This window comes from Neofelis nebulosa, chromosome 15 (genome assembly GCF_028018385.1).
Source record: "Neofelis nebulosa isolate mNeoNeb1 chromosome 15, mNeoNeb1.pri, whole genome shotgun sequence".
In the NCBI taxonomy this organism is placed as follows: Eukaryota; Metazoa; Chordata; class Mammalia; order Carnivora; family Felidae; genus Neofelis; species Neofelis nebulosa.
This window is the reverse complement of record NC_080796.1, coordinates 37,562,305-37,583,641: the sequence shown is the minus strand read 5'-3', so window position 1 is coordinate 37,583,641 and position 21,337 is coordinate 37,562,305. Positions and strand designations below refer to the sequence as shown.

Here is a 21,337-nt window from a genome sequence, read left to right as displayed (position 1 = left end):
TATAATTACATAATTTACTGGAGTTCTTTGTGGTTTCTTTGTGGATTGGAATTACTTTCTGTGGTTATTTGCTTTCAGCCTGATGGAATTTCTTTAATGTTTCTTGTAAGGCAGTCTGGGTAGCCTCTTGAGTTTTTGTTTATTTGGAAATTTCTTTATTTTGCCTTTTTTTTTTTTTTTAAGTTTTCTTTAATGTTTATTTTTGAGAGGGAGAGTGCATGAGCAGGGGAAGGGCAGAGAGAGAGAAAGACACAGAATTCAAAGCAGGCTCCAGGCTCTGAGATGTCAGCACAGAACCTGATGTGGGGCTCAAACTCATGAACCTATGAGATCATGACAGTTAACTCACTGGGCCACCCAGGTGCCCTGCCTTCATTTTTGAATGATAGCTTTGCTGGATATAGGATTTGGGGGTGACAGGTTATTTTGTTTGTTCTTTTTGAGCAGTTTGAATATGTTACTGTGCTGTTTTCTAGCCTCTACTATTTCTACTGAGAAATTAACCATTAATGTTAGCCCTTGTAAGTGACTAGTTGTTTTTCTTTTGCAGCTTTCAAGATTTTTCTCCTTGTCTTTGACTTTCAGCACTTTTATGGTATATCTGTGAATCTCCCTTGTATTTTTCCTTCTTAGAGTTGTTGAGCTTTCTGGATATGCAGCTTAATGTTATTCAGTAAATTTGGGAAGTTTCAGTCATGATTTCTTCAAATATTTTTTCTGCTTCTTTCTTTTTTCTCCTTTTATGTGCATGTGGTACACGGTGTCCTACAGATTGAAGTTCTGTTCATTTTTTTAAATGTTTTTAAAATTTATTTTGAGAGAGAAAGAGCATTCATGAGTAGGGGAGGGGCACAGAGAGGGAGAGACAGACAGAGGAGAGAGAGTCCCAAGCAGGCTCTGTACTGTCAGTGCAGAGCACAATGTGGGGCTCATTGTCACAAACTATAGGATCATGACCTGAGTCGAAATCAAGAGTCAGACACCTAACTGAGCCACCCAGGTGTTCCTGAAGTTCTGTTCATTTTTATTCACCTCTTTATCTGTATTCAGATTTCATAGTCTGTATCAATTTATCTTCAAACTTCCCTAATTCTTTCCTCTGCCAATTCACATCAGTTGAGTCCTTCTAGTGAGTTTTTCATTTTGTTATTGTACTTGGCAATGCAGAATCTTGTTTCTGTCTTTCTTTTTTTTTGTAAAGTCTGTTTCTATTGACATCCTTTATTTGATGTGACATTGTCATACCTTCTTTACTTCAGCGATGGTTACCTTTAGTTCTTTGAATATATTTATAATGGCTGCTTTGAAGTCATTTTCTCTTAAATCCAACATTTGGTTGCTCTCATAGGCAGTTTCTATTGCCTTCTCTTTTTTCCCCTTGGTATATGGGACATACTTTCCTGTTTCTTTGTGTATCTTGTAAATTTCTTGTTGTTGTTAACTGAACACTTTAGATAATGTATTTAATATATTATAGCAGTACAATACTGGGTACTTGTCCCACCCCTCAGAGCTTATTGTTGTCACTTACTTGTTTAGTGACTGGGTCTAATATTGTTCCTTAGAGGATGCAGCTTTAGGTATGCCAGTAGTCACCCTGAGATGAAGGTGCTTTTGACAGGGCTCTCTTTATGTTTTCCTAACAACACCCCCAGCTTTAAATTCCAGTGACTTCCAGCTTGTTTAATTGTTCTCAACAATGCTCTGGGGCATAAATTGTTCTAATTTTTTTGTGACTAATCTAGTCAAATTCAGGCTTTTTGGAAGGAATAGTTCCTGAGGTCAGTGTCTGATATTTGTTCTAACACCAGAGTGCTCCTCCAAGCTGTTTCTTTCCCTGGTATTCTGCATACTAGCTGACTAAAGCCTATTTTCCCAGTGAATTTACAAATCTTCCCATTGCCATTCACTAACCCCCACTGTTTTTGAGAACACCCCTAACCTTGAACTTTTCTATGCTGTGTTGCAAAAGAAGTCATTTCCTTTGGGAAGAGACATAACAGCTGTTTTATGTCTTGCTTCCCGCCCCCCAGGCAAATTTTTTGAGTTAGGACTCTGGAGCTGGGGATAGGGACAATGGCATGCTTCTCTCTGAATGACACCCTACTTCAGGAGCTGAGCAGAAGGTGGAGAAGGAGCATTAGCCTAAGATCTTTTTGGCTTGCCTCTTCCAGCATGGAAGCACCTACAGGCTAGGACTGAGATAATGATAGCCCCAGTATTCTCAGTGGTGCTGCACCAGAGGTAGAGCCTCTGTCCATGAGTGGAAGTTGGGCAAAAGAAGGGAGCCCTTCTTCTCAATTGCACTGGCCCAGAACTTAAACTCAGTAATAGGTAGTTGTGGGCAGGGTGAGAAATGCCAACATCATGCTCCTCACCTAAGGAAAGCTGCCTGATCAAGATCTGGTAGTAAAGGGGTCCTTGTGTTCTTGGCTGCCTCCCTCCAGAGTGGAGTTTCTGCTTAACTAAGCCGAGAGGAGAGAGGCACTTTGTTCAGATACCACACATTCTTGCCGTTCTTAATAAATTTTCATAAGTATTCTTGGATAGATGTTTCCTCATTTGCTGCTTACCTTAGGGCCATTTCCAGAAGCTTTCAAAGTTTAAAAATTATTTTCATCTGTTTCACTGGAGTGCAGGTCTGTGGAGCTTTTACCTTGTCTTGCTAGAAGTTGAACTTCCTGCAGACTAAAATTTTAGCTTCTTTTGTAGTAATAATTAGTACCTTTCTTTTATCTAGGAATTTATAGCTTTCAAATATATAATCATGACAATACGTTTGAAAACTTAAAGGAATAGGGAAAATCCCTTGAAATAAACAGCTTTCTGAAACTGACACAAGAAGAAACAAAAATCTAAACAAGTCTTATACCTACTTAATTGAATCGTAATTAAGAACTGTGACAAATGGGGTAAATGAGTGATGGTCATTAAGGAGGGCACTGTTGGGATGAGCACTGGGTGTTATATGTAAGTGATGAATCACTAGATTCTACTCCTGAAGCCAAGACTACACTGTATGTTATCTAACTTGAGAACTAAAAAAAAAAAAAAAAAGAACCTTGACAAGGACATTACAACAACAACAAAATGCAAAGATGCAAAAATGTTATACAGAATATTTACAAATTGAATTTAGCAACATAAAAATAGGATGATACATCATGATCATGTGGGATTCATGCCAGAATCCAGGATAGCTTTTACATTCAACAATGACTTGCTATGTAAGCAAAAGAAACAAGTTGTACCATCACTTCAAAGTAAGTAGAATAATAGAAATTCCTTCTCTGTATAGTTCGTTTCTCTCTAGTACTTTAACCTGTAGATTCCAGCCACTTCATTAGCCCTGATTTCCACTTTGTATTTAGCTCAGCAAGCCTGTTTGCTATTTTGAGTCTTCTCCCTATGGTGCAGTCTGGAAAGTGCTAACAGAGAGCTTATGTGATTGTGGGCTCACTGTTTCCCTTCTCTTAAGGATCACAGTCCCATATTGCGTGTTTTCCAGCATCTGAAAACAGTTATTTCACATATTTTCTCCAGTTTTTAGTATGTTACAGTGGAAAGTCTAGCCTGCTGGAAGCAGCAGTGTTGCCCACACTTTTTGTTATTTTTGAATCCAATGGGTATGGAGTGATGTATTTCACATGTAAATTCATATGTATGGTTTATACATATTAACATTTTTCTGCTTTCCAGTGTGGTTGAATGTCATTTCATATGTTTATTGATCATTTATGTTTCATGTGCTCTTTTCTATAGATTTGTCTTTTTCTTATTGATTTATAGATGTTCTTTTGTGAATTCTGGATGCCAGTCCAGAGTTGGTTATAAAATTAAATGTTTCACACTTTACCTAGTCACGTTTAGTCTTTTAGTTCTCTAAAAGAATTAATTTTTATAAATGGTGTGAAGGAGGGATCTAATTTTTTTTCTATATGAATAACCAATGGTCCTACCATAATTTATTAAATTAAAAAATTCACTACTGACATTAAAAAAACCCAACTCTATTATATATTAATCTTCTGTATATGTACCCTAGTATGTTCCTAGGTACCTTATTTTTTTCTTTTCCAGTGGTCTTTTTGTCTATTCCTGTCTCAAGTCGTGTAGTTTTAATCACTATATGTAGTAAGGTTAGTCTTCCCTTCTTCATCTTAAATATCAGCTTGGCTATTCTTGGCTCTTCATTTTTCCTGATGAATTTTAAGAGCAACTCTTCAGGTTCCAACAAAACACTCTGTCAATTGAGTGCAGCATCATGTTGCAATCCAAAATGCTTTCTCTGTATAGATTGAGGAAGATGTCTTCTCATCCATGAATAATTCTATATCTCTGCTATTTATTTCTTTTATATATTTCATAAAAGTTTTGTTATTGTCTTCATAAAAGTCTTTCTTGTCTTTTGTTAGATCTCTCAAATTACTTGCCCCGGGAACCCAGTCAACATATTGTGAGGAAGGTTAGGCCACATGGAGAGGTCACATGTGGTGATTCTGGCACTAGCCCCTGCTAGACTTTCATTCAAAAGCCTGAATTAACTATCAACACATATATGAGTGATTTAGCCTTCACAGATTTCTCCAAGTTTTCTAGTTTTCTAGCTGAGGCCTTAGACTTCATGGAACGGAGATAAGTTGTCCCTGCTATGTTCTGTCTGAATCTCTGACTTAAAAAAACTGTGATAGATAATAATTATTGTTTCAAGCCACTAAATTTGGAATGATTTGTTACTAAGCAATAGAAAATTAAAACACCAGACATCATTCTGATAATGATCTGGCTTCTCCTGTAGGTCTGCCTAAGGAACACATAACTGGAGTATTCTAATATGGTACATGGAGGAATAATTTCCCATCATAAATTAATAAATTGGCATTTATTACTGTCATGAACTTGGCTAATTTACATTTGTACTGTGTATGATTTAGTGGTACAGTTTTTCTAAATAAGTTTTACAAACTGACACTAAAGAGTATAGTTAAAACTTTCTCACCACATTTTCTTAAAGATTCTAATTTGATCTTCAAAAAATTTTTACAAAGTTTGCTAATATCAGACGAATTAGTGTAATCAACCAGAGTATATACCCAACTACATAGGCATTATTTTTCTCAAATAGTTTATTCTATGAAACATGAGACCTCTTGTGACTCTGATTCTTTTTAGAAAGAACCAGTCATAGAAGTCACATAGTCTCACTTTTATGGCCTTTAGTTGGAAGTCACGTAGCTTCACTTCGGCAGTGCTGAGACTGTTCCCTAGAAGCAAGTGACTAAGTCTAGCCCACATTTCATAGGAGAAATAAACGCGTTTTGAAGAGAGGGGTGTTCGATAATTTGTGGGCAAAATTTAAAACTATTACACTTGCTAAGCATGAAATTAGAACAAAGGAAGTTTTATAAATAATGGTATTAGGCTAAAATATCTTAGTTCTCTCATAGCAGGGGAGATAGTCGTGTTTGATAGTTCCGGTAGACTTGAAATCCTTTGGCTAAAGTTTTTTCTCATTGGTTAGTGTTTAGGTAAGCACTGACTCTATTTGCTTCTGAAGAGGATGAAGAATGAGAATGGTAGAGTCCATTCCAACCGGTGCACGTAAAACAGGAAGCTTCAGGTATCATTATAAATGGAACAGGGGATATAAAAGCGGGCATAATGGGAAATGAAGTTGGAAAGGTGGTGCCGCTCACTTTCTCCTCCTCTTCTTTCACCCTCAACCTTCGTCATCTTTACATTATTACATTTTTAAGGTTGGTAACATTTTCTGTACCACAGTTAAGATTTTTGTAAATTGTAATTCTTAAAGTTGAAAGTGAGTGAAGGCTTATGTTGTTGACTATATAGGCTTCGGAGCCACATAATGTAATTACATTTCCTTATATGGTTTTTTTTAGTATTTAGAAACTGGAGTTTCTAATTGTGTCTCTTTTTCTTTCCTTGTACTTTTAACATACTCTTAAGTTTTTCTTCAGTTTTCCATGCAATATGATATCCTCTTGATCTTCCTGTAGGCATAACTCTCATAGGGCTTTATTCCTCCTGTTCTGAATGGCTCAGTTGCTCTCTAGGACTGAATTGCTTTTCTGGATTGTTTTCCCCTATTCCTGGATTCCATTTTTTCTCTTTTTCCTTTATTGCTGCATCATGTCCTCAGGTAATTTCTTAAGAAAGGTTGTGAGGGTGCTAAGTTTTCCAAATGTTTTTATATCTGAAAATGCCTTTATTGAATCCTTACACTTTATTGATTGTTGGCTAGTTAACACAGTTCTAGATTGGCATTAGAATTTGAATGATATAGCCCCATTATCTTTTTGCGTCATCTTGGATATCTGTCTCTGGTTCTTTTGTGAGTTAATTAAAAAAATTTTTTTTATTTATTTTTGAGAGAGAAAGAGAGACAGTGTGAGCAAGGGAGGGGCTGAGAGAGGGAAACAGAACAGGCTCCAGGCTCCCAGCTGTCAGCAGAGCCCATCGCGGGGCTGGAACTCACAAACCCGGAGATTGTGACCTGAGCCGAAGTCAGATGCTCAACCAACTGACCCACCCAGGCACCCCAACTTTTTTTTTTTTTTTTTAATTTGAAAGCATTCAGTCTTTTCTCCTGGGCATTTGAAATTTCAAAGTGATATGCTAAATTAACCCATTGTTTGGCATCTTTTTTTGTTTATTTAGTTTTCTTTCATGTTTCAAGGCTTTACTTGAATGTCTGGTGATCCTTTATTTTCTATTAAAATTAGTGAATTTTAAAAAATCACTTTAGAAGTTGGATGGAGGTTCACTCACTGCCTGCTTTTGTTTAGAGTAATTGGTCAGGGAACTAACTAGTAAAAGCTAGAATTTTTCTCTGGGACAGTTGAGTTGCTTTGCCCACCCTTTTTTTTTTTTTTTGGCCTGGAGCATGAATGCTTGACTGACTTTTGGATTGAGATGGTAGACTGTTCAGTACATGCAGATTTATATAATCTCCTATTTTCAGCTCATGTCTTAATCCCATCCTCTATTTCACCAGGTATTTCTAATCCAGAGTTCTGTGGGAACCTTATCTGTAATTCCCTGTTTATTCTAGAATGTGGCTTCCTGCTTTTTGGTTTTGTCAGTTACCACTTCTTCATGTACTTTGAGTTTTCCAGAAATTTGTTGAAGTCTTTGGCCTAAAGGCCCATTCTTTTCTTTGTTATTGTGGGTTTACACACACACACACACACACACACACACACACACACACACACAGAGCTATATTCTGTTGTGGGTTTTTTTTTAGTCGTATTTAAACAATTTTTTAAAATGTTCATTTATTTTTGAGAGAGAGCGAGCAAGTGTGAGCGGGGGAAGGGCAGAGAGAGAGGGAGACACAGAATCCAAAGCAGACTCCAAGCTCTGAGCTGTCAGCCTAGAGCCTGATACGCGGCCAAACTCATAAGCCCTGAGATCATGACCTGAGCAGAAGTCGGAGGCTAAACCCACTGAGCCACCCAGGTGCCCCACTCTTATTTTAGAATGAAAGGGAAGAGATAAACAAATTTGCCATCTTTAACTAATATACATTGTGAATCTGTAAGTGGGTAAGGATTTAGAATATAGCTATTAGAGGAACAGTTGATAGATATTTCAAAGACTGTGGTCTTATATGTACTTTTTCTTGCATTCTAGGTGATTTGAGTCCTGTTTGCATTACAGATTTATTTTGTGATCTTGGACATGCTTTGTAGTGTGCCCTCTTAGAGTACATGTTGTAAAGCAGTTGTTTTCAAACCTTTTTTGACTGCAAACTATAATAAGAGACACATTTTACAGGGGGCACCTGGGTGGCTCAGTCGGTTAAGTGTCTGACTCTTGGTTTCAGCTCAGGTCATGATCTCATGGTTTGTGGGATTGAGCCCTGTGTCAGACTCCATGCTGGCAACATGGAGCCTGCTTGGGCTTTTCTCTTTCTGCCCCTCTCCCACTCGTGCTATCTCTGTTTCTCTCAAAATAAATCAACTTTAAAAAAACCACATTTTACTTTACTACTCAGTACTCATACTGAGACACATTGATATTTTATATATATTTTAAAATTCTAGCCATGACCCACTAAAATGATCTTACTACCCAGCAGTAGATTGCCATTCACACCTTGATAAACAGTTCTCTAGAGCAGTATTTCTTTTTTTTCCGATTTTTTATTTTAAGTTTATTTACTTATTTTGAGAAAAAGAGAGAGCAGGGGAGGGGCAGAGAAAGAGGGAAAGAGAATCCCAAGCAGGCTCTGAGCTGTCAGCACAGAGCCGAATGCTTAACTGTTGGAGCCACCCAGGTGCCCCTAGAGCAACATTTCTTAAAGTGTGAGTCAGATACATCTTCATGTTGGGTGTTGAAAAAAAACTTAAGCATTTAGAGATAAATAGGGAAACCTAATAGGGCTTTTGTGAGTTTTCAAAGTTGTATTAATAATTCTTCAAAGATTAAATGCCTCCCTTCCCTAGAGTTGTGTTGATTCTCCTTTCTGCCTAAGACTTCTACAGTACTGAAAATTTTTTAGTGGGATCAAATTTCAGTCATAACAAAATGAAGAGAGTTAAGATGCATTTGAAAAACTCATCTTCCAGGCAAGTTTAAAACAATGATGTATTTTTCAAGGCAAAAAGCACATCTGTTTTTAAATAATTCTTTGATTTGTGCAGTTTTTCTTATATCTTCCATAATTTTCATGCAAAGCTTGTTTTATTGGGGACTTAGTAAAGAGCACTTTTAGGAAATCCTTAGTTCTCTGATATTTTTGAAGACATAAATGTAGGTCATAATATTTTTTTAGGTCATAATATTTTTAAATTGTAATCAAATTTCTTTGACAATTTAAAGACTTAAAGCATTTAAAACTGTTGAACGCGATACACTATGATAATAATTACTGGTAATAATTGCTAGTCTGAATTGCTCCCAAGTAAATACTTAGGGAGACCAAAATATACTAAAAGATTTATGAATAGGACTGGTTTTTCTCTTCATTTAAATGGCAGTCACCAGGATCTTAAATACTCATCCTTTATTTGTTCCTGATTTATTTACAAATTTTAGAAGAAATTAATAATCCACTTGAAATAGATACATGTCAGGGGCACTTGGGTGGCTCAGTCAGTTAAGCGTCCCAGCTCTTGACTTTGGCTCAGGTCATGATCTCACCATTTGTGATATTGAGCCCCCCATTGGGCTCTACACTGACAGTGTGGAGCCTGCTTGGGATTCTCTCTCCTGTCTCTGTCCCTTCCCTGGTTGTGTGTGCTCGCTGCGCTTTCTCTCTCTCTCTAAATGAAATTTTTAAAAAAAAATGGATACATGTTATTATTTCAAGAAGACCTGCTTTAAACTGCTGGAGCAAAAATTTGGGGTCTCTTGTGTAATTAATTTCAAGTTGACTAAGCAAATACTGTGTTGTACTCAGGATGATGTGTAACAGTTAACAGTGTGTGCATCTACCATTCCAGTTGCTGTATGGCGTAGTACTCTAAGGTGTTCTGAATTTTTCCTGTGAACTTGTATGTTTCTGCAGGTGTTTTTATTTTTAAACCACTAAGTGAAATTCTCATAGAAGACATCAGTGAATATTGCAGATAGAGAATCCTAAGGAAAAAAGCTATCACCATTGGAATCGGAATGGACATTATCCACATTGAAAATGGCGAATGGATAATTAACATTAGCCCAGTAAAAATAACTAAGTTCGAACAATACATGACATTGCTGCCTAAATGTTAAGACATTGCCAAACTGAAATATCATTGAGTATAACAGACTTCATTTGGAAGCATTCTTATAAATGGTGAAGTTAAAGTATAAAGTCACCAATATAGATTTTGTCAGCACTTTTTACATTAGCAAAGAGAATTATTACACATTCTTTTTCTCACAAGTTGTCATTCATATTTATGAAGTATAGCCAGAATATAGTCTGATCTTTTTTCAACTTATTGAGATATATTTTCTGCTTTTCTTTTTTTTCTTACGAGAACATTCAGTGTAAATTGTGTTTTGTAGAGACACCTGAGTTGGGACATAATAAACATCAACAAGTACAATATATTTCATAGCTTCTTTTTTTTTTTTTTTTAATTTTTTTTTTTTTTAATTTTTTTTTTTAACGTTTATTTATTTTTGAGACAGAGAGAGACAGAGCATGAACGGGGAAGGGTCAGAGAGAGGGAGACACAGAATCTGAAACAGGCTCCAGGCCCTGAGCTGTCAGCACAGAGCCCGACGCGGCGCTCGAACTCACAAACCGCGAGATCATGACCTGAGCCGAAGTCGGCCGCTTAACCAACTGAGCCACCCAGGCACCCCAATTTCATAGCTTCTTGATGAAAACCGTAATCATCTTTTCTTACTAGGATAACCATTATAAAAATGTTTTTAACCTACGTAAAGATGTTGCATGTCATGTACCTAGCAGTTTGTAATCCCTTGAAGACAGGAAGTCATCTCTAACTTTCAGAACTAAGTTAGAAGTTTTTATTATTTAAAAAAATATTTTTTACATGTTTGTTTATTTTTGAAGGAGAGAGAGAGAGAGAAACAGAGCATGAGCGGGGGAGGGGCAGAGAGAGACAGGGAGACACAGAATCTAAAGCAGGCTCCAGACTCCGAGCTGTCAGCACAGAGTCAGATGTGGGGCTCGAACCCACGAACCGTGATATCATGACCTGAGCCGAAGTTGGACCCTTAACCAACTGAGCCATCCAGGTGCCCCAGAACTAAGGACTGTTTTGAAAGTTAAATTAGGGTTAGGTGGGAAAGGATTTTTCTTTTCTCTAATACCTAAAAAAAATTGAGGACTGGAAACGTCTATTTTAACTCAGAGCCAAAGAAGTTGAAATGTTAACTTTTCTAAATATTTCTAATGTTTGGGAAGATCCAGATGTGACCTATCCCGTCTAAGCATTAGGTAATGCTGAGATAAAATACTGGAGAAGAAAAAATAAATTTAAATCTTTAAGTTAAGAAATGGATTACTGAATGGAGAAGCTATGAAAAACACCAATTTTTCTGTAGAGAAGACTCTTATGAGTTAGGTGCCCAGAAAATGAAACTTCTTTTTGTAACATATTCCTGAATCTACTACTATTTACCAGTCCTAAAAATCATTTGTGTCTTCTAACATGTTAGCCAGAGGCTTCTCCTTTTTTATTCCAACTTTGAAATATATTCACTCAACTTCATGATCATTATCTCGTTTAATCCATTTAAATCACCATCAAGGTAGGTTGTTGATAAAAATGGTCATTACTATAAATTCTTAAGCTTAGACATGATGTAATAATTTATTGATACCACTTTTGATATCCAGCAGAAATTTTGAACTTAATTCTGTAGCCTGTTTTTCAGTGCATAGTCTTTATTCCGCAAATTTAAGAGTTTTTTTCAAGCATCAAATATATGTTTGTTGACTTCTTATATACCCTACACTATGATATAAAAGAAAAAGAAAACTTGTTCAGTGAATGATCCTTGCCTTTATGGAATCTGAAATCTTTTGGTGGGTGATAAAAGAAATACTCATTAAATACAGACTTAAACATAATGCATACTCAACTATATGATTGAGACTGAGTACTGTAGATGTTCAGAGAAGGGAGGGATCACTGTGTTCTGACCTACTTACTACCTAAGGGAAATTTTGTGGAGAATGTGAGATTTAATCTTGGAGGGTGAGTGAAACATAGGGGAGGAAATCTGGTAAGGTATATCAGGTAGGGAAGAGTTTGAGCAGACACATGGCCTTTGAGGAACAAGAAAGGCAGTGATTTCATGTTCAGTTGGTAGTGGGAGGAAAAGGAGAATTAGTTAGGGCTGGACCACATAGTGAAATGGGATATTGTATGAGTTTTTGTATTAAAAGGAAAAAATAGCTTAAAAATATTTTAAAAACTCTGTCAGAACTGAGTTAGCTTGTAAAGGTATGACACCTATTTCCCTATATTCCCCATCAGTATAATGGGGAATCTTTATGTATAATCTTTATGTATAATTATACATAAAGATCTAATATATGTTATAATAAAGATATAAAGTGGGGCACCTGGGTGGCTCAGTCGGTTGAGCGTCCAACTTCAGCTCAGGTCATGATCTCATAGTTCGTGAGTTTGGGCCCCACATCGGGCTCTGTGCTGGCATCTCAGAGCCTGGAGCCTGCTTCAGACTCTGTGTCTCCCTCTCTCTCTGCCCTCCCCCAGTTGCGCTCTGTCTCTCTCTGCCTCTCAAAAATAAATAAAAATAATTTAAAAAAATAAAAACAGATATAAAATTATATAATGAGGATATAGATATCTTTACAAATAGATAAAGGTATTACTGAGAAACTGAAAAAACGTATGGGGATTTCCTGTACGGTATGAGTTGAGAAGGATTCTTACAGCTCAAATAATCACCCCTTCCCTAGTGTGTAACACATACCCAATCTAACAAGTTTAGCGTAATTGGGAAGCTCACAAAAAGCAGAGGTATTATTCATCTTCTACTTTTTCAAATTAAGTATATTAAGTAGGTGCATGAGGTTTTTTTTTTTAATTTAATCCCCCTAATTAAGAAGCTTAAATAATTGAGCTAATTGAAGGCCCTTGTTTACAGATGTGAAAGTTCCGAATTGAAATTTTGTTGTTTTTTGAATGTTGGAAACAAAAGGATTTAATACATATGTTAGACTCAAATCAATATAATGTGTCCATAGTTTTGTAAATAAGTGGAAAGTAAAACAAGAAACATTTACTGAATGCCTATTGTGTGCCAGATACTGTGCTAGATATAAGAGGTGGTGGGGTGTGGAGAGAGGGACAGACAGAGATAGAGATAAAAATAACACTTGTTTCCCGTCTTTGGGGGCCTTGCAGTCTAGGAATGTTGTACATGTAAAACATAATTGCCACATAGAACAAAAAATGTTACAGTAGAGATACACACCTAAGATACATTTGGGTAAAAGGGGATTAACCAGTTTAGCTTTAGTGTCCTAGAGTTTCTGAGGGGAATATGTTTCTGCTGAAACTTAATAAATGGGGAGGGTTCCCAGGGTGGGAACGTGGGAAAAGAACATTCCAGGCAAAGGAAATTGTAAAATCTCACAAGTCGAGGGAATATGGTTTAACCACAGGGTTACATGCTGCAAAGTGTTGAGAGTTGATTGTTGACAACAGGCAGCTGAATTTTGTATACAAGGTTGAGTTTCAATTTGTAATTTTTGGAGAATCAGTGAAAAGTATTGAGTGTGATCAGATTGATTTTCTGTTTAGCACAATTTTTAGCTTTTGAGGTAGTTTAGAAGGTAAATCAGGAGTTGTAGTAGTTATGGGACCAGGCAAGAGGAGTAGTTAGGATATCATTGCTGTAATTTAGATGATGGATGATGAGGATAATTAAAATGGCAGTGAGAATGACCAAAAAAAGGGTAGATTCCAGATATGTTAAACAGAATCAATAACATATAATGGTTGATTATGGATAGTAAGAGAGGAAGAAAAGTCCATTGTGGATCCTGGTTTCTGGCATGAATGATGAGATTAGATGGGTGAATTTCTCATGATTTTTTTTTTTTCCTCACTAGATTCTTGAGAGAAGTTTTTTTATTTTATGTGTGTGAATAGCATCTATAAAATTAATAAGCTTATTAAAGGTCATTTCTGAGTAGGTTATTTCTAAGTTTTTCTTTATTTTTATTTATAGATGCCACTTCCAATGAACAACAAGAGCTTTTCTGTCAGAAGTTGCAGCAGTGTTGTATACTGTTTGATTTCATGGACTCTGTTTCAGACTTGAAGAGCAAAGAAATTAAAAGGGCAACACTGAATGAACTGGTTGAGTATGTTTCAACTAATCGTGGTGTAATTGTTGAATCAGCGTATTCTGATATAGTAAAAATGGTAAGCCTTCTAGACTTAAGTTCCTCAGATTTCTATAAATTCAAGTAAGATCTGAGGTGTAATTATGAATTACTGAGACTGATTTTTAATAAATATACAATCAGTGTACTCAATGTTTTTTAAATAGTCCCTTTGAAAGATTATCCATTCATTCCACTGATGCTGTCTTATAATAGTTCAATGGCTGGTGGCTGTCGTATTGCATAGTGCAGATCCAGAGCTTAGGAGAAACATGTAGGTTTAAGATTATACAGATTGATAGGTGATTAATGTCATAGAGCTGAATTGTCACTAAGGGAGAATGTCTAAAGTGCAGAGAGAGAAGACCAATGAAAAACTATGGGACTCCACATTTCAGCAGGGTAGGTAAAGGAGTCAGGTCTTAAAAAATGTATTTATTTAGACTATTTTAATATATTTATAGATTCTATAGCACTTGAATTTTAATAAAAACTCAGGACCTTTAAAAAGGTAAATAACATAAGTTTATGAAGTCTCTGTGAAAAATAGATTACTGCCAACTTTATTAAGGTAAGGTTGTTTAGGATACTAATAATTCAACCTTATTCTCCATCAAACAGTAAAGTTTGTTTAGGATTTGCGATTTTTGTATTTTGGTGCATAGTACCAAAATACAAAAAATTTAGTCGGAGTAATTAGAGAATCACTGAATACATAATTGAAGCTTAGATGTTACCAGGGTATAGAAGGTTATAACAAGTATAATTTGTAGTTGTCTTCATTTCCTTCCCCTTGGCTAATACATGTTCTGGGGGAAGAACAAAATGTGTAGGAAAGTTTAATTTGGCCCCGTTATACTAGTTGAATTTTTTTTCATCGCATTTGCACCAGAAAATTTGGGATGATTTTTTTGTTTTTTTTTCAAAAATGAAAAACCTTAAAGAAGTTTTTTTTTAATGTTGTTATTTTTTATTTTATTTTTAAAATATAATTTATTGTCAAATTGGCTTACATCCAACACCCAGTGCTCCTTAAAGAAGTTTTAAAAGATTAGCTATACAAGGAACATTAATCAAAATGCAGTTTGCTTCCTAGACTCTCAGTAGACTGTAAAAATTAAGTGACAGTTTGAAAACAGAAGTATTAAATACTGATAAACTCATTTTGTTTTGTGTTTTGTGTTTATCATTTAAAATATGTTCAGGGGAAAAAACAGTATTTCCATTTTACTGATTGGTAAATCAGATGGTTTGTATTCAGGAATTTTAAAAATCCTGGGAAAAGGTACTTTATTTTAATCTCTGTAAAGTTACTGACTTGGGTGCCTGCTAGGTCAGTTGGTAGAGCATGCAACTTTTGATCTTGGGGTTGTGAGTTTGAGCCCCATGTTGTGTATAAAGATTACCTAAAGTTATTGACTTGAATATTGAAGGTATTCAAATATTTAGATATCAGAAGTACTCAAATGTTTGAGTCAGTTTATTCTATACTAACAAATTCTGGGATTTAATTTCTTTCTCCAAGAAAAAAGGTGTGTGTGTTTTTCTTTCTTTCTTTTTTTGTTTTTGTTTTTTTTTAACTTCTGGGTACTTAATTTCTAGACAAGCGTGACGCCAACTCATGCTGTTGGCCCTATAAAGCTCTTATGTATATTTGTTATATATAGTTAATTTTATTGGTGGCACAACAAAGTTAACTTTTTCTTTTACTGCCAATAATAAGTATGATCTCAAAGGCAAATTATGCCCTCTGAATGGGATATATTTCCTTTTCATGTTTTATTTGTGACTTTATGCCATTCTTTGTGAAATTGATATCTGTCAAACTATTTATTCTGCCCTCATGTACTGGCTTTGAGTTCTAGCAGATCAAATTCTAGGTTATTACTTTCTAAGTCTTATGGTTATAGTAATTGACTGTAAGCAGTTATTTGGCTGACCATAGATGCCACTTCATAAGAATAGTTGGAAATTTGCACCACCTATGACCTCTTGTCTCATCCTTTATTCCCCAGATAGTTTATTTCAGGTGACCAACTTCTTAACGGTATGGCCTTAAGTGTTTGCTAAATAAACCATGTGGTTTCTCAGTTGTTCATCATTCTTCAAAGATTAGCACCACAGTCTAACCTTTGCTAAAGAACAAAGATGTGTTAGTTTACCTTGGTGCTAAGACAGTGTGAATGATGAAATTTTAAATATTGTATTTCATTGAATCTGAAATGAAGAGTCAGCATCCTGATTTTAGAGAGATTAATATGTTTAAAAAAAAAAAAAAAAAGGCTCAGGGGCACCTGGGTGGCTAAGTTGGTTAAGTGTACAACTTCAGCTCAGGTCATGATCTCATGGTTTGTGAGTTCGAGCCCCGCATAATGCTCTCTGCTGACAGTGCAGCGCCTGCTTGGGATTCTGTGTCACTCCCTTTCTGCCCCTCCCCAGCTTGTGCTCTCTCTCTCTCTCTCTCTCTCTCTCTCTCTCTCTCTCTCAAAAATAAATAAACATTAAAAAATAAATAAAAATTTAAAAGGCTCAGAATAGATGAAATACATTAAATCACCAGTGGGATATTATAAACTATGTCCCTAATAGCACTGAGGGTATTCTGCCCTCCTACCCCTCTTCCTTAGTGTTGTGTGTATGTATAAGAATGGAGATCTTTTATCAAACTCTTTTGGATTGTAAGGTAAGTAAATGGCTGGATTAGAATATAGAGGGAATTGTAGAAAGATGAAAAGGATCAAGTTAGGGATAGGTAGACTTAGGAACTTCATGGTTTTCTCCCCAGAATTCCCTTCCTCCCCCCCCCCTTTTTTTTTTTTAATTTTATTTTCCGTTTAAGCAAAAGTTGGGAAAGAACAACTTGTAATTTAAGAAAGAGGAATCCAGAGGTAATCTGTAATCTTTAGTAGGTTGGCATTTGAAGAAGTCATAGTTATGGGATAGAAAAAAGAGAAACAAATACCTGACTTCTTCATATCTTGATGAGGTTTACAGGTTTTGAACTAGGCTTATAGTCACAACTTTTTTCTTAAAGTTATCTTTAAAATATTTCATTTTACATTGTTTAGTTGTACAACAAAGAGTATAAATCTAAATTCGTTTTCTTTACAGATCAGTGCTAACATCTTCCGTACTCTTCCTCCAAGTGATAATCCAGATTTTGATCCAGAAGAGGATGAACCCACACTTGAGGCCTCTTGGCCTCACATACAAGTATGAAACATAATTATATATTGACAGTTTTTACATTTATGATATTCTGCTGAAATCATGGTTGTTCTCTTTTAGATCTGAGTGTCTATGTAAAACATTTGACTTTTAGTATGTTTGCTCATCATTTTCTTTTCCCCAAAATATTGTATTTCACTTTTTTTGAGGTAAAATACACTTAACATTTATCATTTAAACCATTTTAAAGTGTACTACTTGTGGCATTAACTACATTCATAGTGCTGTGCAGCCATTACCACTGTCTAGTTCTAGAACTTTTTTATCACCCCAAATGGAAACCCCATTCACATTAGCAGTCACTTCCCATTCCCCTATTCTCACAGTTCCTGACAACTCCTAATCTACCTTCTGTCTTTATGGCTTTACCTGTTCTGAATATTTAATATAAATGAAATCGTATCATATATGGCCTTCTGTGTCTGGATTCTTTTATTTAACATAGTATTTTTTTTTTTTTTTTTTTTTTTTTTTAATTTTTTTTTCAACGTTTTTTATTTATTTTTGGGACAGACAGAGACAGAGCATGAATGGGGGAGGGGCAGAGAGAGAGGGAGACACAGAATCGGAAACAGGCTCCAGCCTCTGAGCCATCAGCCCAGAGCCTGACGCGGGGCTCGAACTCACGGACCGCGAGATCGTGACCTGGCTGAAGTCGGACGCTTAACCGACTGCGCCACCCAGGCGCCCCTTAACATAGTATTTTTAAGGTTCATCAGTGTTATTGCCTATGTCCATACCTCATTCTTTTTAATGACTGAATGATATTTCATTTTCTGGATATACCATATTTTGTTTATCCATTAATCAATTGATGGGTGTTTTGGCTTATTGTAATGAGAACTGTTATGAACATTCACGTACAGATTTTTGTTTTAACATGTTTCCCATAAGTTTTGATAAGTTATGTTTTTGTTTTCATTCACCTCAAAATAAATTCTAATTTTCCTGTGATTTCTTCTGTATTACTAAGGAATGTGTTTACTTGTTACATATTTGTGATTGCCATATTTCTTTCTGTTACTGATTTCTAATTATTTCATGGTAGTTGGGAGAATATACTTTGAATGTTTTTAATGCTTTTAAGTTTATTGAAACTTGTATTAGAGCCTCACATACAGTATATTCTGGAGAATGTTTCATGTGTGCTTGAGAAGAATGTATTCTGTTGTTGGATAGAGCATTCTGTAGAAATCTGTTAGGTCTAATTGGTTTATAATGTGATTCAAGTCCTCTTTTTCTTTTTTAATCTTTTATTCTACTCATTATTGAAAGTAAGATACAAAGTTTCTAACTTATTGTTGAATTTTATATTTCTCTCTTTAGTTCTGTCAGGTTTTGCTTCATGTATTTCAGGGCCCTATTATTAGCTGCTTATGTTTATAATTGTTAATATCTTTTGTATGTATTGTCCTTATTATAACTCTAGATGGTTTCTTAAATTTATTTGTCTGTTATTAGTGTAGGCACTCCAGCTCTCTTTTGGTTACTGTTTGCATGATATATCTTCTCCAGTCCTTTTCCTTTTAATCAGTTCCTTTGAATATACATTTTGTCTTGATAAAGTTGGATCATGTTTTTGTAATCAGTTGTGACGGTCTTTGCCTTTTGACTGGAGTGTTTAATCCATTTACAGTTAATATAATTGCAGATAAGGTAGGATTTACATCTGCCATTTTGCTATTTCTATATGTTGTATGCCTTTTTGTTTCTCTACTCTCCATTACTGCCTTTTATATTAAATAGGTATTTGCTAGGGTACCATTTTAATTCCCTTGTTTTTTTAACTGTATTTTTTATTTTCTTAGTAGTTACCCTGAGGATTACAATTAGCATCTTAAAACAATCTGTTTTGGTTGAATACCACTAATTTCAGTAGTGTATAAAATTTTGGTCCAATATACCTCCATTCCCTCCCCCATCTCCTTTGTGGTATTATTTGTGGTATTGTCATACAAATTAGATCTTTACACATGCCCACCAATACAATTTTGTAATTATTGCTTTATGTGATTGTCTTGTAGAGCAGTAGAATAAATGAGTTATAAATAAAATTCATTTATGCTTCTATGTATGTATAGTTGACCCTTGAACAACATGAGTTTAAACTGCATGAGTCTGCTTATGTGCAGATTTTTTTGATACCGTACAGTACTGTAAATGTATCTCTTCTTTACAATATTAAAAAAAATTTTAATTCCAGTATACTTAACCTACAGTGTTATATTAGTTTTTGGCATACAGTATAGTGATTCAACAATTCTGTGCCTTACACAGTGCTCACTGTGATAAGTTTACTCTTAATCCCCTTCACCTGTTTCACCCATCCCCCCCCGCCCCCCCATCCACCTCCCCTCTGGCAACCATCAGCTTGTTCTCAATAGTTAAGATCTGTCTTTTGGTTTGTCTCTTATTTGTCTTTCTCTACTTACTTCATTTAGCATTATACTCTCTAGATCCATTCATGTTGTTGCGAATGGCAAGATTTCATTCTTTTTTATATATTTTGTATATTCCATCGTGTATATATACCACATCTTCTTCATCCATATTCTGTATTCATTTATCAGTGGACACTTGGGCTGCTTCCATAATTTGCTATTCTAAATAATGCTGCGATAAACATAGGAGTGCCTATATCTTTTCAAATTAGTGTCTTCCTATTCTTTGGGTAAAAATACCCAGTAGTACAATTACCAGATTGTAGGGTAGTTCTATTTTTAATTTTTTGAGGAACTTCCATACTGTTTTCCATAGTGACTGCACCAGTTTGCACTCTCCCTTATGATATTCTTAACATTTTTTCTCCAGCTTACTTAAGTTTTAAGAATACAGTATATAATATTTATAACATACAAAATACATGTTAATCAGTTCTGTTACCAGTAAGGCTTGCTGTCAGCAGTAGGCTATTAGTATCTAAATTTAGGGGGAGTCCAGAGTTACATGTGGATTTTTGACTGAGTCGGGGTGGGGAGGGTCAGTGCCCTTAACCCCTGCATTCCTCAAGGTTCACCTGTACTTAGCTTTACCTGTGCTGTTTATTTCTTCTTGTGGATATCCTTTCATTTCTTCCTGAGGGGTTCCCTTTAGTATTTCTTGTAGAGCGGGTCTGTTAGTGAATTCTCTCAGTGTTTGTTTATCTGGGAATGTTTTAATTTCCCCTTCATTTTTGAAGGAGAGTTTTGCTGGATATAGAATTCTTGGCTTAACTACCCTTTTCCTTCAACACTTAGAAGATGTCATCCCACGGGTCTTCTGGTGTCCCTTGTTTTCTGATGACAAGTCAGTTGTTATTTAGGACTTCGTATGTGTGATGTTATTTTTTTCTTGATGCTTTGAATATTTTCTGTTTTTAATTTCTGTCACTTTTGATTATGATTTGTGTAGATGTGGATCTCTTTGGCTCTATTCTACTTGGAGTTCATTGAGCTCCAATAAGAGTTTTTGTGTAATTAATATTTTTCATCAAGTTTGAGTTGGTTTTAGCTATTACCTCTTCAGATATTTTTTCTTCCTCTTTCTCCTCTCTGAGACTCCCAATATTTGTTTGTATGTTGGTATGACTGAAGGTGTCCCTCAGATCTCTGAAGCTCTGTTCCTTTTTTGTTCATTCTTTTTTCTTTCTGCCCCTCAAACTGAATAATCTCTACTGATCTACCTTCACATTCACTTATTCTTATGCAGCTCAAATTGTTTTGGGTTGTTTTTATGGGTCAGCAAGTTCACCAAGTTCACTTTGGCATTTCAGAAGTCTCTCTCTGGAGCATGTCTTTTTAGTTGAGACTGGGAAAGGGATAGTCTTCTTGACCTAAATGCCATTGTGTGACAGTTCACTCCTCAGAGTCATTGGGAAATTGGTAGTAAAAACTTATTATGTAGGCAGGATCACTTCTTCCATTAAACCTTCCCTGTTTCTGTCCAGCTCTAACTATTTAAACATCCCCTCAAATATGTGGCTTTAATATAATGTCATCTAGAGTTCACTCAGTAAAATCACATTGACACTACCTCAGTTGATACTTTAGTACTAGAACTCTTTACAATAGGATTCAGGGTAGATTATCTTACAATACTTACAAACTGTTAACAAAGATTCCATTATAGCCATAAACTATACTCATATGTGTTTAGTGTTTCTTTTGCACATGTTTTTATATATCTAGTCTTTATGATCATTTATTTTTGTTCCCCCAAATGTCTCATTAAAATATTCTGAGAATATTCAGATGCACTTTCTTACTTTTTAAAATAAGC

The 21,337-nt window shown here is 35.5% G+C and overlaps 1 protein-coding gene across 2 annotated transcripts in view; it reads left to right on the top strand.

Annotated features, from left to right (window-relative positions):
• Positions 1-21,337, top strand: part of PPP2R5A (protein phosphatase 2 regulatory subunit B'alpha) — a 65,835-nt gene that overhangs the window by 18,790 nt on the left and 25,708 nt on the right. For both annotated transcript variants that reach the window (XM_058700203.1, XM_058700204.1), the window contains exons 2-3: positions 13,696-13,892; positions 16,964-17,065. In XM_058700203.1, coding sequence (XP_058556186.1) covers positions 13,696-13,892; positions 16,964-17,065 — 299 coding nt within the window. The remainder of the gene's footprint in view (positions 1-13,695; positions 13,893-16,963; positions 17,066-21,337) is intronic.